Source organism: Brassica napus, chromosome C4 (assembly GCF_020379485.1).
Source record: "Brassica napus cultivar Da-Ae chromosome C4, Da-Ae, whole genome shotgun sequence".
Lineage (NCBI taxonomy): Eukaryota > Viridiplantae > Streptophyta > Magnoliopsida > Brassicales > Brassicaceae > Brassica > Brassica napus.
Window position 1 is genome coordinate 46,955,615 of NC_063447.1, and position 15,598 is coordinate 46,971,212.

The 15,598-nt window shown below is 32.0% G+C and overlaps 1 protein-coding gene across 1 annotated transcript; it reads right to left on the reverse strand.

Moving 5' to 3' along the window:
* Positions 1 to 184: 184 nt before the first annotated feature.
* LOC125586305 (chloride channel protein CLC-a-like) lies at positions 185 to 6,732 on the reverse strand. The gene is made up of 6 exons (XM_048756252.1): positions 6,217 to 6,732; positions 3,908 to 4,108; positions 3,650 to 3,827; positions 3,043 to 3,575; positions 664 to 1,801; positions 185 to 563 (listed from the first exon to the last, which is right to left on the reverse strand). Exons 1-6 carry the CDS (start codon positions 6,390 to 6,392, stop codon positions 459 to 461), a joined length of 2,331 nt encoding a protein of 776 aa, XP_048612209.1. The 5' UTR covers positions 6,393 to 6,732; the 3' UTR covers positions 185 to 458.
* Positions 6,733 to 15,598: the final 8,866 nt, after the last annotated feature.

The window sequence follows — 15,598 nt, forward strand, 5'->3', positions numbered from 1 at the left end:
CATAGAATTATAAAATAAATAACACCAATATTTGTCTTTTTCAAAAATATCATTGCCCGCGACTTGACTATATCGTCTTAAGGATTCGAAGTTACCAAGTTGTAAGATTGTACCGAATTTTTTATTTCAATGCTGTTCTTGTATAAGCTTATCCTCTTCTTAGGATTTTGGGGATAAGTAATTATTTTTTACAAAAATTGCTTTTATTCTTATAATATCTGGTAAAAAGAAATATAGAGCTTTACAAATAGAAAATACATATCTACGAAACAACAGTATATATTTATTTGGGGGGGGGGGGGGGGGGGGGGTATTGAAGAAAGAATGCAAGCAAAACTGGACAGAAAAAAATATGACCAAGAATGGGAGGATGAAACACAAATCCAAAGCTGATGCAATCACTTGCACATAAGCAAAAGGTGAAGAAACCTCTTTGCTTTTGCTTAGATTAGCTTCTTTCATCTCAGCTTTCTACTTTTGTGTTTATCCAAGCGAGGAAACGCTTGTAGAATGTTATAAGCCCTTAGATCTTGCCTTGTTAAGATCCCTATCACAGGAGACATCTGCAAACACACAAAAGAGACATGAAACAAGTTTTAGTAGTGTTCTTGAAATATTGTTACATTCAATTTAGTAAAAAAAATAAAGGAGAGGCGAACTTACTCCTGAAGCTTGAATCTTGGGGACAACCAGCAAATGTCTGAGACCGACTGATCGGAAAAGCACCAAAGCCTTGGCCACTGACATACTCTGCACCACAGTGTAAGGCGTTGTGTTGGTCAAAGGATGAAGATCAACGTACATTTGCATCTCTGAGCTTGTTATTGCAACATCATCAAAATTGTCTTCTCTCTCAGCTAACTCCACCGGTGTGAACTTCTCCCTAACTTCCCACTCTTCCGTTCTTCTCTTCTCATTCAAGAACCATCTCTTTTTCAGAACTTTAACAAGATGTGCTCTCAAGATCAACCCATGAAGCTCTGTCCCAGCACCATTATCTACATCTTCCCCATCCAACACCGGGAATGCATTATGCGTTGTGTTCCTCAGCGCATCGACTATATTCGCGACTTTCTCTACTCCACGGAGCGTTATAACCGGAGGCTTAGCATCAACAAGCTCACCTACAGTGAGATTCCTCATCCACGGCTCCGGATTCGCTTCCAAGAAAGGTAAACCCTTCAGATGGAGAATGATCTCGTAGATACTCAGATTGAAGCTGTCTCCAACTGTTTTAGCAATGAGAAGCACAAACATTGTAATAGGTAACAGTAGAAGGTTGTTGGTGAGCTCTAGGAAAATCACACAGAGTGAGACGGTCATTCTCATGGAACCAGCCATGAGTGAAGCTGCACCGAGTACCGCGTAAAGCCCTTGATCAATTTTTGTGTAAGATCCCATCACAGTGCCTAGCATCCGACCGTAAGCAGAACCCATGAGGATGATCGGTAAGAAGAGACCCGAAGGTGTTGCTATACCGAATGTGATGAGCCCCAAAATGCAGTAGAGGCCAAAGTATATCCAGAGGGAAACCATACCAAACTCATTAGGAGTGTTTGAAGAGAAAACGTTTCTGACTGCATCATCATTGGTTGTGAGAAACAGAGTCGCTAGATCGTTGTAATAACCGTTGGGGCAGTTGAATTGCTTGAAGTTCCCTGATCTTCCGTTTGTTGGGCATGCCTCGTCTATCAAAGGGTTACAAGGCTTGCATTCCGCTAAGAAAGGAAGACCGTACAAGCAAACTGAAGTGAAAAGGGACACCGAAAGACTCAGAAGCACCTTGTGAATCTTACCCTTCCTGCACAAGAAAAAAAGAGCAAGTAAAGTCATAACTCTTGGTGTTGTTGAAATTTTTATTGTTCATGAGGCTATTTCCAATGGTTTATTTTATTTTTTTCTTCAAAATAGGGTTATAGCTATACTAGGGCTGTTCAATATGGAAAAACCGAACCGTACCGAACCGAAATAGACAATATGGTTTGGATTTGGTATATACCATACAAACCGAATGGATGTGATTTTATAAAAACCGTAAGATTTGGATATAGTTTGGTATATAACCGATAAAATCGAATAAACCGAATAAAACCGATAAAAAATAGAAACATGTAAATATGTATATATTTTATAACGACGTATGAAAATCATAAGTTAATTTGTTTGCTAATAACTATTACCATATTTTTTACATTAATAAAGAAGTCCTGAGTTGTAAAACACTTAAAGTATAATTAAATAACAATTCATCGCAACTGATGCTTCTTATTTTCTTAGTCTTTTTTTTGATCTTTTTGTTCTATTTTAGCATTGACTAAATCGAAATAAATATTATAAATTTGATGGACAACAATTAGTGGAAATTCTTCACAATTTTTTTTTTAATCTATAAACGAATAGTGTTTCTTATTCAATCGAAAAACATGACTTTGATGAATGCTAATTATGGAAGAATAGAAAAAACTTCTTTGGTTCTTCGTGCTTCTGTTTTGTTTTTTGTTTTTTATTTTTTATTTTTATTTTCAAAATTTTGAATTTTGATTTTAATTCTAGATTTGATTATTTTATTAGATGGTAGAAGCGTTTTTTTTTTCTTTTATTTAAAAATATAATATTTTTTAATAAATGATTGTGTTGACAACATGACTCTAAAATTCATATAATATGATCTCATACTAAAGAATTATGTTTTTTGGTATAAAACCGAATAAACCGAAAACCGACGGTATATAAACCAAACCGAAGTAAATATGGATTTAGAATGATAGTTATATTTTACTAACCAAAATATCAAAAAACCAAACCGAAACTGAACCGATATCTGGATTGAACTCCCCTAGGTTATACTCCAATATGTTCTATTTTAGAGAAAAAATAGAGAGATAAATAAAAAATAACTAAACTATTCTATTTATAGAGTAAATTTATTTTTTACTCTATTATAAAATTTAAAGTACAGTACTATCGATCATTTTTACTCTAAATTCTATTGTAAAATGAAAAATAGAATACTATTGGAAATGCTCTAAAAGTTTCACTTACTGGTTGATAAGATTGTAAAGACGAAGAACTTTATGAAGAAGATGGTTGTATAAGCTTCCAAGAATGCCACCAAAGACTCCAATCAACGTGACAGGGATTATATCTACTGCGTGATACCTAACCTCTACATGGCTCACATCAAACATAATGAGTCCTCCTTTACCGAAAAGGCCGCATTTACCAGAATTGCAAATCTCGATGAACGCTCTCAGTACAACCACAACAACGGCTGTGCTGAAGAATGTCCTCCACAAGAGAGCGCTTCTCCACCACGTAGCGACTTCCTCGAGAGCGAAGAGCACTCCTCCTACTGGTGATCTGAAAGCCGCACATACTCCAGAGGCGGATCCACATGTAATAAGATCTCTACGATCTCTATCGTTGTTGAAGTAACGAAGCCATCTCCATTTGATTCTATGGTTGTCTGGACCACCTTGACCAAGCAAAGAAGCTATGCAGCTTCCAATGTGAACCAAAGGCCCTTCTTTCCCAAGATCAAGTCCTGCTGCAACTGCTCCAATACTTCCAACAATCTAATCCAAAATTGGGTGAGTTAAAAAAAAAAAATGTCATCTTAGATTGTTCATGAAGGTCTAAGAAGCAAAACCTTAACGATCATGGTGGTTGCACCAAACATATTGGGAGTGTCGACGCCATTGAGATAAGCTTTAATCTCAGGAATCCCTGGACCAGCCGCCGTAGGAGCAAAGACAACAACAAGTATTGTCGCCACCAAAGTCAGACCCAAATTCGCACCCGTAAAGATCAACAGACCTGTCAAATACCTATTTCAACACAAGACTTGTCAGACAAGGTAACTCAGTTTCTTGATCTTTGGCTGTTTTGTTTTCTGATGAGTCAATACCTGTCTTGCGCTATGTAGTAGCCAACGGCGAGAAGTTTGTAACCGGCGATGTTTTCGACGGCGAGGTTGATGAGAGTAGCGATGAGACCAGTTAAGAGACCAACAAGACAAGCTAATGTCCATTTTGCGAATATGTATTGAAACACTTGTGCCTTTGATCTGCTTCTCCAGTCATGCTTGAACAGATCGTTCTCATTTATCCTGAAGAAACCACAAAATTATAGCTTACATTTTTGTTTGTTTGTTTGTTTTTTTATACAAATTTATTACAACAGTTCATATGTCTCTCTATCACCGAAATTTGTTCCCCATGTTTTTATTTGAATGAAGGTTATCTTTTAATAGAGAAGATAAAAAACTTTTATTCAAAAAAAAAAAAAAGATAAAAAGCTTTATCAAAAAAGATAGATACCACGACTTATCAGACAACTATTATAAAAGGTATCAGAATCTTATCTTGATTCTTTTCAAGATTTGGCTGATGATTGTTTGCGGCAAATTGAGATGTGAGAGAATATTGAAGTGTTAGAGCACCTCCAATCCGGGTTCTACCCATTAGAGTTCTAAAAATGAATATATATGTATGTATATATTGTATATAGCTGTGGGATCCACTAGAACTTTGGGTAGAGGTTCTACACTATTTAGTGGACCCCACAACTATATACACATATACAATACATACATACACACATATTCATTTTTAGAATTCCAATGGGTATAACCCTCATTGGAAGTGTTCTTACAACAGTTAAATAATGTCTCGACCACTAATATATTTATCCAATTTTTAAAAAGATAATTTATGTTCTAAAAATAAAAATAGATAGAGACTGAGGCTTTATAGAAAGAGATTGAGACCCATAATCCATTCAAAAAAAATATACTATTATTTATGAAGTGATTTAGTTTATTTGTCATGATTTCCATGATTTTAGATAATTTTGCTTATTTGTCATGTTTTAATTAGGTTTAAGCTGAGTCATTAATTAATTAATAGTTTTTTAGTTGAGTCCATAATTTATTAATTTAAATAATATAACTATAAAATATGTAATTAGATATATAATTATATTGATTTTGTTTATTTGTCATGCTTTCCATGATTTTAGTCAATTTTGCTTATTTGTCATGCTTTTATTAGGTTTTGGTTTAGTCATTGATTTATTAATATTTTTTAGCAGAATCACTAATTTATTAATTTAAATATATGTTATGAATTTATATATAATTAAAAACGAATTTTCATTTAATAATATTTAAATCTATATGTCATATTAAAATTCTTATTTTCTTATTAGGTTTTAAGCTTTTATATAGATCGTTGATTTATTATTAGTTTTTAACTGAATATTTATTAATTATCACAAAACCCATAATGAATTTTATATATAATAAGTCACAAATTTTATTTTAATAATATTAAATTTATATGTTATATTAAATAATTAATTATAAACTAATATAATAAAATTGTGAAAATGTATTTAAAAATTAAGAGAATTCTTATATATATTGTGTTGCTATCTGAAAACAATATTTTTTTTATTATAAAGTTAAAAATTGAGATATAAAATAATTTATAATTAAATATTCGTCAAACAAAAATATTTATATAAAGATATTTTCTAAATTATTTTTAATAGCTTCAGTGACCAATAGAAGAATGAAAAAAATGAAAAAAATAAAAAATAAAATTTCATTTGAGGAATTGAAAAAAAAAATATGAATTTTTGTTCAATTTGTTCCTTATCAAAATTGCATAGGAAAATTTTTGCTTATAAATTCATTCTTCCACGGAGAATTTAGAAGAAAAAAGTGGGATCTACCTTTCAATAATTTGACTAAAATTTTAACATAACTTGTATAAATTTTGAGGAACAAAGAATTCACCATAATTTTTTCATTCAACATGTTACCAATTAGAGTTTTATTATGCCGATTTTTGGAATAATAAGACATAAAATAATAAGTATTCGTAAGACATAACACCTAGTTCTAAACGAAGATTACTTGAAAAGAGAGTGAGATTAAATCCTTATATAAAACATAAAAAATCCATCCAATTTTTTTCTTAAATAAACATATCTGAAAACAGAGAAAAGCTCAACACTATATAGAAAAGATTTTTAAGCCCAGTTACAAACAAATAAAAAGAATAAGTATTTCTTTTATTTTGCAAAAATGAAAATTTATGAAAGCCTTTAGTCAAAAAAATAAAAATTTAACTGAAAACAGAGTAAATATCAAAGATTTAAAGAAAGAGAATGAGACTAAGAATCTGATTCTGCTAGGTAAAGAAGACATACTCATAATCTAAGCTCTCGATGTGTGAAACCTTGGTACCGACCAAAGCAAGAGGAGTTGAAGAAAGAGTTCTATGTCTCTTAAGGAGAGGTTGGTTCATAGTGTTATTCTCTGGATCTGCTTCTTCTTCTCCATTGTAATTACTATTACCAATATGCAAGTTTCCATCTTCAGCCATCGATAACTCTTTGTCTTCCTCTCTGTATGATCAACAGGACCACCCAGAGAAAGAAGGAGAAATAGAAAAAACGGAAGAATAACCTTTTGGATGGATCTTCAAGAGGAAGCACTTTTTGTTTGGATTTCTCTGCGTATTTTGTCGTTTCTCCTAGATGAAGCACTTTTGTAAAGCTTTATAGATCTTTCACATATAGAAGCATACATGCATACCTCTACATACAAATTATATGTATATATATTTGTATTGTACACGCATGCTAACATTTATTTAAAATTTTATTTGTTGTGGGGAGACACAGTGGGTGGATGGGTGGGTGCCATATGCGTTTCTCACTAGAGAAGTAGAGATAAGACAATCTTTGTTTTTTTATCTACTTAAATAATATAACAAAAGGGAAAATTACCGTATCTGTTACGATTTAAAAGTAATTTTTTTATCAGTTTGTGTATAGGAATCTCCTATTTTGTAACTATGTTTTAACATGAATATACAGAAAATAATTAGAAGGATATGTGATTTTGACGTATGTTGAAGGAATGAAAGAACATTTTTGGCTTTAACTGTATGGCACATTGAGAATTAATAATTAAGAGAAAAGTTAATTACTCTTATTACTCTGAAAATTTACCAATTAGTTGAAAAAAAAACTCTTTATATTTCTTCAAGTTACTGTTATTGATGATAAAATACACAAACAAATTTACTCTAACTAAAACAAGGGTAAGAGTCTGATTGATAGTATTAAAGTAAATTCAAGTAAAAATTAAAGGTGGAAAATGAAGTAAAATAAAATTGTGAAAATCAGATTCTTTTTTTTTGAAACTTGAAAATCAGTTTCTTTCGAGCAAACTGGATTCCAAATTAATCCGGTAATCAACCAATCATTATTCAGTTAATGACATTTATATTTTTAGCAAGAAATTTGAAAAAGTAAAAAATAAATATTATTCAGAATTTTAGCAATCTGTTTATGTTGATGACAAAAAAAATATTATTCTAACAAAACTGAGAGTAAATTTGAGTGTGTATATCCTTTTCTTTGAATAGTTAGTAGAGTAAAAAAAAACATATTCTACTTGTTTGGTAAATTATTAGTGAAACACAGAAATAATTTTTTGGGTTGTCAAAAAAAAAAAAATCTTTTGGATCAGCAAAAAGTTGTGATAGTCACAACTTTAATATATCATATTTCCCAATCACACTCTTTATATTATTCACTAAACTTAATAAATTTTTATCCACTCTTGACCTCGAATATTCAAGAGTTTTTTTTTTCAAAAAGAGAAAAAAACATTCAAGAGTTTTTGTGGCAAACAGAAACGTTTTACGTGGATAGTTCCAAAATCTCCCGGTGTGTGCATGCATGATGACAACTCTTTATCAAGCTGGTATATTAGTTTTAACGAAATAGTTTCTTACAAATTTCACTTTTTTTTCTTTTTTTTTGTAAAAGCAATTTTTATTATTTTCCTTCAAGAATAACTACATTTTCATAATTTCTTGATTTATCAAATGAATAAATGTGTATTTTCTAAAGTACAACATTATATGACTATTTTCACTTGTTTCTTGCACAGATCAACGCTCCATACTTTTCCTTTTTGGAGAGATAAAGCTGTTGCATGTGGATCTCTAGCTAAGGCATCATTGACAAACTTATTATGTTTTTATGTGTATAAGACTAATGATATACAAATACTGTCCATACAAGTTTGTAGAATATTCTACAACTTTCACTGGCTAGAGGCTATCCTTTTTACAACATTGATTGAATGCATTTGTTACAGTTGCTTGTTTATACTCGATAAATACATTACAAAATCGACGATCTGATCTTTCAATTTTCTTCATTTTTCATCAAAATATTTCGAAGAAAATGAAGAAAATTGAAAGATCAGATCGTCGATTTCTTAATGTATCTATCGTGTATAAACAAGCAACTGTAACAAATATTTTGAAAATTATGAGTTTTTGGTATTATTTAACCGGGCCTCGTGATCTGGTGGTAAAAGAACCTCGGCTGAGGTGCCCGTCATCACGAGTTCGAACTCCGGCCACAGCGGATTTAACATGGTTTCCGTTTGGCCTCCAGGATCTTCCTCGCCAGTTTTTGTTGGACGCGGTGGGATAGTCGGACTAAACGAGAGGTCCGGATACCTGGATTATCAAAAAAAAAAAAAAAAATTATGAGTTTTTGGTATTATTTGGCTGCTTGTGTATACATGGTGTAGATCACATTAAGAAATTTACGATCATATTTTTTTAATTTATCACTTTATCATTGAAATACTGTTAAAAATGTTTTGAAAAATCATGAGTTTTGAATAAGTAGCTTTTTGTCCCATGCATGTGCTTTTTTGTATTAATATTTATTCCTATATGGAGAAGTTTAATATCAACTTTGAATAAAAGTCTTTTAGTCCAAAAAAAAAATTTTGAATAGAAAGGTTTAAAAAGTTTAATTTATTCATAAACTAAACTTTTCATTTTTTCAATATGTCATTTGGTTTATTTACTGAGTACTGACCAAGTGACCACTAGACCATGATTAACCCGGAGTTCTTAGAATGTGGTTCTTAGCGGAAGTTAGAAATTGTTTCTTAACTTCCGATAAAAACTACTTCTTAATAATCCTGGATTAATCATGCTCTTAGGCTGGTAGCTAGTGTGGAGCAGCGACGCAGCCATTAATATCTGACAGATCAGCAAAAAACAGTGTAACCAATAACAGATAATCACGTGTAACTGTAAATAACACACACTCGTTCATCATCTGAAGATCCAACGTTCATAAGAATTCCGACCCTCGAGGTAAACGAGCAGCCACTTTTTATATTATTATTTTTCTTGTACGAATATTTTCGACCTAATCATTTATCCTGCATACACGTGATATATGCCGGCCTCAAAAACCGAATATTAAAACAAATATTTGACTGGATGTATAATTAACCTTAAGTCTTAAGATTATACGATGCTTCGCTATCAAAATAATTTTGAAAATCATGAGATTGAGTATTATTGACAACGGAAAAAAGATTGCTTATAAAAAAAATAATAGATTAACAAACAAAGAAAAAGGATTATATGATGTATTTTCTTTAACGTCAATTTCGCCGCAGATTGGGGCCATACAGATGAACATACACGTGGCAACTGTAGAGACCATGTGTCCACTTGTAGAGTCCTTATTTGACAACGATCTTGTTTTCATTGGGGCCACAAGTGATCACAGTGTTAGCGGATGTCAGATCTCTGCTTTTAATCCAACTGGCTGGTCTCATTTGTGGGACACGTACCTCGTCGTCATGGTTCATGTGAGTTTTTGATTTCTGTCATGGTTCATGTGAGTTTTTGATTTCTGCTTTTCATCCTACGAATCGAGATGATGATAACATGAACCAATTATAACTTGAAAATATAGAAGCTTTAACGCTTTATATAAGATAGAGGGGAAAACACACACATACACAATGTCTTGGTTGATAATTGGTTGTAACTGAACAAGACCAGTCCAGAAGACCCCAACGTTATGAAAAAGGATGAATCTTATCTTTGAGAGTTTAAAGATGTTGATTTGAGTGCTGTAATGTTTTCGAAATTACACCGACATTCCAAAATAAAATTCTCCAGCTTGTTATTTTGGCCTTATGAATTGTTTATTTTTTTCTAGATGTCGATTTCTCTTTGACAATCACTTGTAACTTACGATTCTTATATACCTAAAAATGATATTCAAAGTTTATACGAACAAATGTTATTTTGAAATAATGATTCTATGGGTTTGATCAATGTTATATATTAGAAATGAAACAATATAATAGATCTCCAGCTGCACAAGTCTTCTCGTGATAAATTTGCATTTTCCAGTATTAAATAATTGCATACTGAGATTTGCATATTTTCTTGGAGTATGAAGTTAGACAAATATATTGGCGATAACATTATTTTATTTTTAATAAGATGGTAGTATTGAACACGGCATCGACTCACCGCCTATGGCCGACCAGATACGTACACTCTTCGAGTTTGTTATGCAATTCCTCGACCTTGGGGATGTGATGACTGTAACACCCCTATCAGATTTACGTCAAAAGTTTGATTAGTTTTCCGTTTAATAATCAAATAAGAACATATACGACCAACAAAATTCTTTTCACCCGATCAAAAATGTTACTACCACGTACCGAAACATTTGATCCGAGGATCCTACATCGACTCCAAAATCCCAAATCTAAAAATGGTTTTCCTACCGGTTCCAAGTTAAGGTTTCGTAATCCAAATTTGAAACTATTTGTTGGTTCATCCTAGACTAGACTAATAATACATGGAACCCAAACATTTCACTTTTTTTTGTGCACCAAACATTTTCATTAAGATAGAGAGAAGACCCAAAAATAGTTTGCCCCAATTAAGAATTACATGAAATTCTGAAAAGAAGAGATAGAAGGTAGCTGGGCCAAGGCTCTTTTAGCCAGCCGGTCTGACTTTCGGTTTTGATCACGAGAAATGTGGATGAAGACGATAGATGAGAAAGCAGAGGAGATCTGATGAATATCCGTGATGATACCCAAACATTTTACAAACTTGTATTATCATATAATACTTATTAGGTTCAAACCAAATCAATCATATATAAGGTGCACTACTTTTAAACTTAATACTTATACAATTCAAACTTATTTGTAAGAGGCATAAACACAACACTAGCATTACTGCTCCTTCGTAACCTAAGATACTCTTATAGTTTCCCGCAAAACTAATTAACAACTAATTTGCCGAGTGAGTCGAAATTCTCTAACAATTAAATTATCTCCCAATATGCATCAATCATCATGCAATCAATTTATCCATCATGCACACAGTGGAAAAAAACATTCAAGTAATTTAAGCCTCCAGACTTTCCACTTCCAAAACATCCACCCTTCACAGGTTGTTATCTTTATGATCGCCGAGGCGTTCCTCTTTCCATAAATAATCACAGGTTGTAATAAAGAGGTGTACAAGACAAATTTGTAACATAATCACCATGTTTTAGCAGCAAATATAACATGGAGTTTATTTTCCCAATACTTTAAAATATTATATATATATATACTAGTGGTTGGCCCGTCCGTATGACGGGTGAGTTTACACTAAAACTATAATATGATTGGTTTATGTAATTTAGCCAAAATATCTTAAATGTAGTGTAACCGCTAATAATCTGAAAATTAAAATGAACTAATTGGATACATATGCGTCTTCCCTTCTTCATGTTTCAAGCATGTTGCAGATTTGAGATCCTGGTAGTAGAATCATTGAGTAATATGCGACAAACGACTATTATTCTCAGTGGCGGAGCCAGCCATAAGATTCACCAAGGACAATATAAAGTTCAACCTTAAAATCATGGGGGCATTAAAAGAAATTTAACACTTAATCATAAAATTTTCAAAAAATGAATGCAAATAATCTTTTTCTCAATAATTCATATGGGGCAGCTGCCCCCTTTCCTACCTCATCTGCCACTGATTATCCTTGAGTCTTCTTCCACTGAAGATAAAGAGACTTTGTTGCGTCCGGAGTATTTCACAGAACCGCATAATCTAATTTTCAGTATCACTAATCTCCTGCCAAGGCTGGGTTCTTGGTCTATTGATTATGTCACAGCTCCCTGGAACACTTTAGCTTCGTCGGTGGTAGAAAGTGTCATCCTCTGTCACCACACTTGTTCATGCATCTATTTTTAATAAAGACTTGGAGTGCTCTGACTTGGTTGAGCTTGAAAATAAAATAAAAAACTAATGCAACGGACATGTCCATATGTCTTTGCAAGTTCAGCTCCCCTTGTTCTTCTAAATTACTCATTGTGTTACTTCTTTCCAAAGGATCCAGCTTCCTTCTGTTGTGCATCATCGCTTCTGTTCCTACAAAGAAAACACTTTAATTAGTTGTGTTGTTTTATATGATGTTATCGTGTGTAGCATCTTAATGTTCTCCTTCTTTATTTTATTGTAATGAACATTTTTAGTTTATGACACTGGTATGTAGTAGCAGGAAATGGTTTACTGATTTCTGGTTCTGTGGTGATGAGAGAATATGTGTAAAGTAGGACAATTCAAGGTGTGGCGTGTATATAAAGGAAGTAAATTAGTAATTTGTTTTAAGAAAGCTTGTATTTATGTATTTGTGTCCTATACGTATTATGTTATTTATTTATTTTTATAAAAAATCATTTTTCATTTGTTCAATAGTTTTTGTGATGTTGAATGCGTGAAATCACATTCGCCGGTAGGTAGGTGTGGCCCGAACGTATCTACGGAAAATGATATTTATTGTTCACTAATCTTCTCCAGGTTATTCTCTTATACTTGTTGTTTATTATTCATTTAAGAAATTATATGTTTTCAATATTAAAATGTTTTTCATGATTGTAATTATTTTAGATTTTTTAAATGTTTGTTTTATTTTACTATAATGGAATTTTTTTCACATTTTATTTTCTTTTCAAATATATTTATAAAAATTTATTGGTACTTTTATTTTTTATACATTTTAATAATTACTAATTTAAAGAATGAAAAAATAGATGTAAAGAAGATTATTTTAAATTTGGTAGACATAATGAAAACATAATGTTTATTGTTACTACTTTGGGCAAATATATGAATAAGTGCATTATATATTACTATCTTTGAAAACAATAAACCATACTTAAATAACTTATTAGAATTTTCAAAATAAGTGTTATGATTAATTTTAAAATATATATTATTTTATTTTAACTCCCTTATATAAAATTAATTTATTGTATATTTTATGAAATTATTGCATTTTATTAATTAATACTTTTTATTTATTATATTTTATTATTTATCCAAAATTTATTATTTATATATAGAGATAACTTGTTAAAACAAATTTTTACACTGTCTCCACTTTCTGTATCTTTTTTTTTTCATCCTGCTAGACATTACTAATAAACTCAATATAATCTTCTTGAGCGTCGTAAACCCAAAGAATGAACTATCTTTTAACACCACACAAATATTTTAAAAATATATAGCTATAGAAATATTAGAATTGGCAAGTATGAGAAATCAGTTATGTACATGAAATACAACCTTTTTTAGAATTTGCAAAGAGTGTTCAAACTTGATGTAGCAATCGAACAAACATATATAAAATGGTAGGAAAGGCCACCTGTCTGTTGATTGTACGTGCATGAAATAATTGGTTGACTCAGAAGAGAAATGTAAATAGACTTGCCTTTATTTTATTGTTGTCATACAGTGTCCATTTAATATACAGATTCATTAATTATGTTAATCTATATTCTTGTTATTTTCAGAAGAAGATAAAACTTGGAACTTCCATATTGGTATTAGGATTGGTGGGGGAGATGTTTTGCCACTTGATGTGGCATCGGGTCAGCTGAAATAGAGAGTTGACGACTTGTAATCTCGGTGAGTAGCCCCCTTGTCTTCTTCTTGGCTATTCATTTGTTTAGACTATATCAGTAAAGTAACTGATCTACCTGTAAGCTTGGTGTTCTATTATTCGATTATCAGAAAGAAGCTGTTCTTTTGCGATTCCCCTTTTCATCAAGTGTTAGAAAGATTTCAAAAAGAAGAGCACCGCAGTAGATGTATTAAGCTGTCTGAGAGTAAAAATGTTTTCATATACACCTTTTAATTTCTTTACAAAAACAATATATGACCTTGAGAAATTTGGCTTGATATACATAAACTCACTGTACAGATAAATTGAATAAATTGATGAAGTAAGAAGATGGCATAAATAGTTATTACCGAGGATTATAACTTCTTGCTACATATCGTCATTTCTCTGTGGTAATTTGAACAATAAGACCAAAAAGACCTGTAAAATCATCTAAACACCGTACCTACAAGATATAGAAAATATCATGTAGTTCCACGAAACAAAAGAAGTATAACAGAAGCTTTCTACGACTATAAGAAGCTAATAAACACAGTTTATAAATGCAGATGATCTTTTTATTACTTGACACGATGCCAAGAAGTAGTCAGCTAAATGTGTCTTTGTGGATAGTTGGCATGAAACTGGCAAGCGGTTATATGTTTTAGCAATTCCAAAAGTAGGTGTCTTTTATTTATGGTATGGATCAAATGTTGAAGAGAGATGCAAAAGTTTGCGACTGAAGATTCTTCGCTTAAACAACTGGAGGGCTCATTGCCTATAATAGTTTCTGCATAATTGCAAGGCATATTGAAGCCAGGTTCTGTGATTGCATATGGCCTGCAGGTGAAACTATCATTCCATAAAATGGTGTTACAGTTTTGCAAGAACCTGGTGCTAAACACCTCTAAGAATGACTTCCTTCTCCTCATCACCCAATCAGTTTCCAAGTCCAAGAAGAGAAAAAGTGTGTAGCAACACTTAGCGTACTGAAAGCATACAATAAACATAAATAATCACCATCATTTTCAAGTAAACAAAGCCACAAAAACATTAGAGAGTAGCCATAAAAGGTTTCAAAAAGGTTGAGTCTCTTTCGATTTGGTGTATGTAAAACGTAAGTATCTTGCTATCAAACTCTGTTACAGAGTCAGTTTCGCAATATTAATATTTTAACAATCAAAATGAGAAAAGATATCATGGATATAATGAAACTTAAGGCTCTTCTTTTGATTAGATACTGATGATCATCACAACAAATCAGTCCAATCTGTAACAGAAAAATGATGTTAATATTAAATCGAATCGGATTAAAAAAATTAAGTGAACTAAAATAAGCTTACCAAAAGTTTTTGAGTCAAAGATTCAATGCGAAAGTTATAAGAAGACCAAGGCACGTTCATCGTAATGATTCGTTGTCTCTTCGCTGGCGACAACTCAGTTGTCTGGAACTCAACTGCCGATCTAAACAGAGATCCGCAACTCTGCTTAAAATCGATATCCTTTTAACTCTATAATCCTCTCATGAACCTGACTGATCCTAATTTTACTCTATCTCCTCCTGTCCTCTTCAACGCCATGAGATCACTGTTTCCTCTCGACTCTTTTATGAATGATTTCTCTGTTAAGGCGTTCACATGACTCTTCAACTTCTTCTCTTTATCATGCGGTAATTATCCTGAAATAAAATTTCTATAATTATTGTTCTTTCTCGAGATTTGTAACCGATGACGTTTTGTTTCTTCTAGTCGGCAGCAGGAGAGTTATCTGGCTAGACAGCA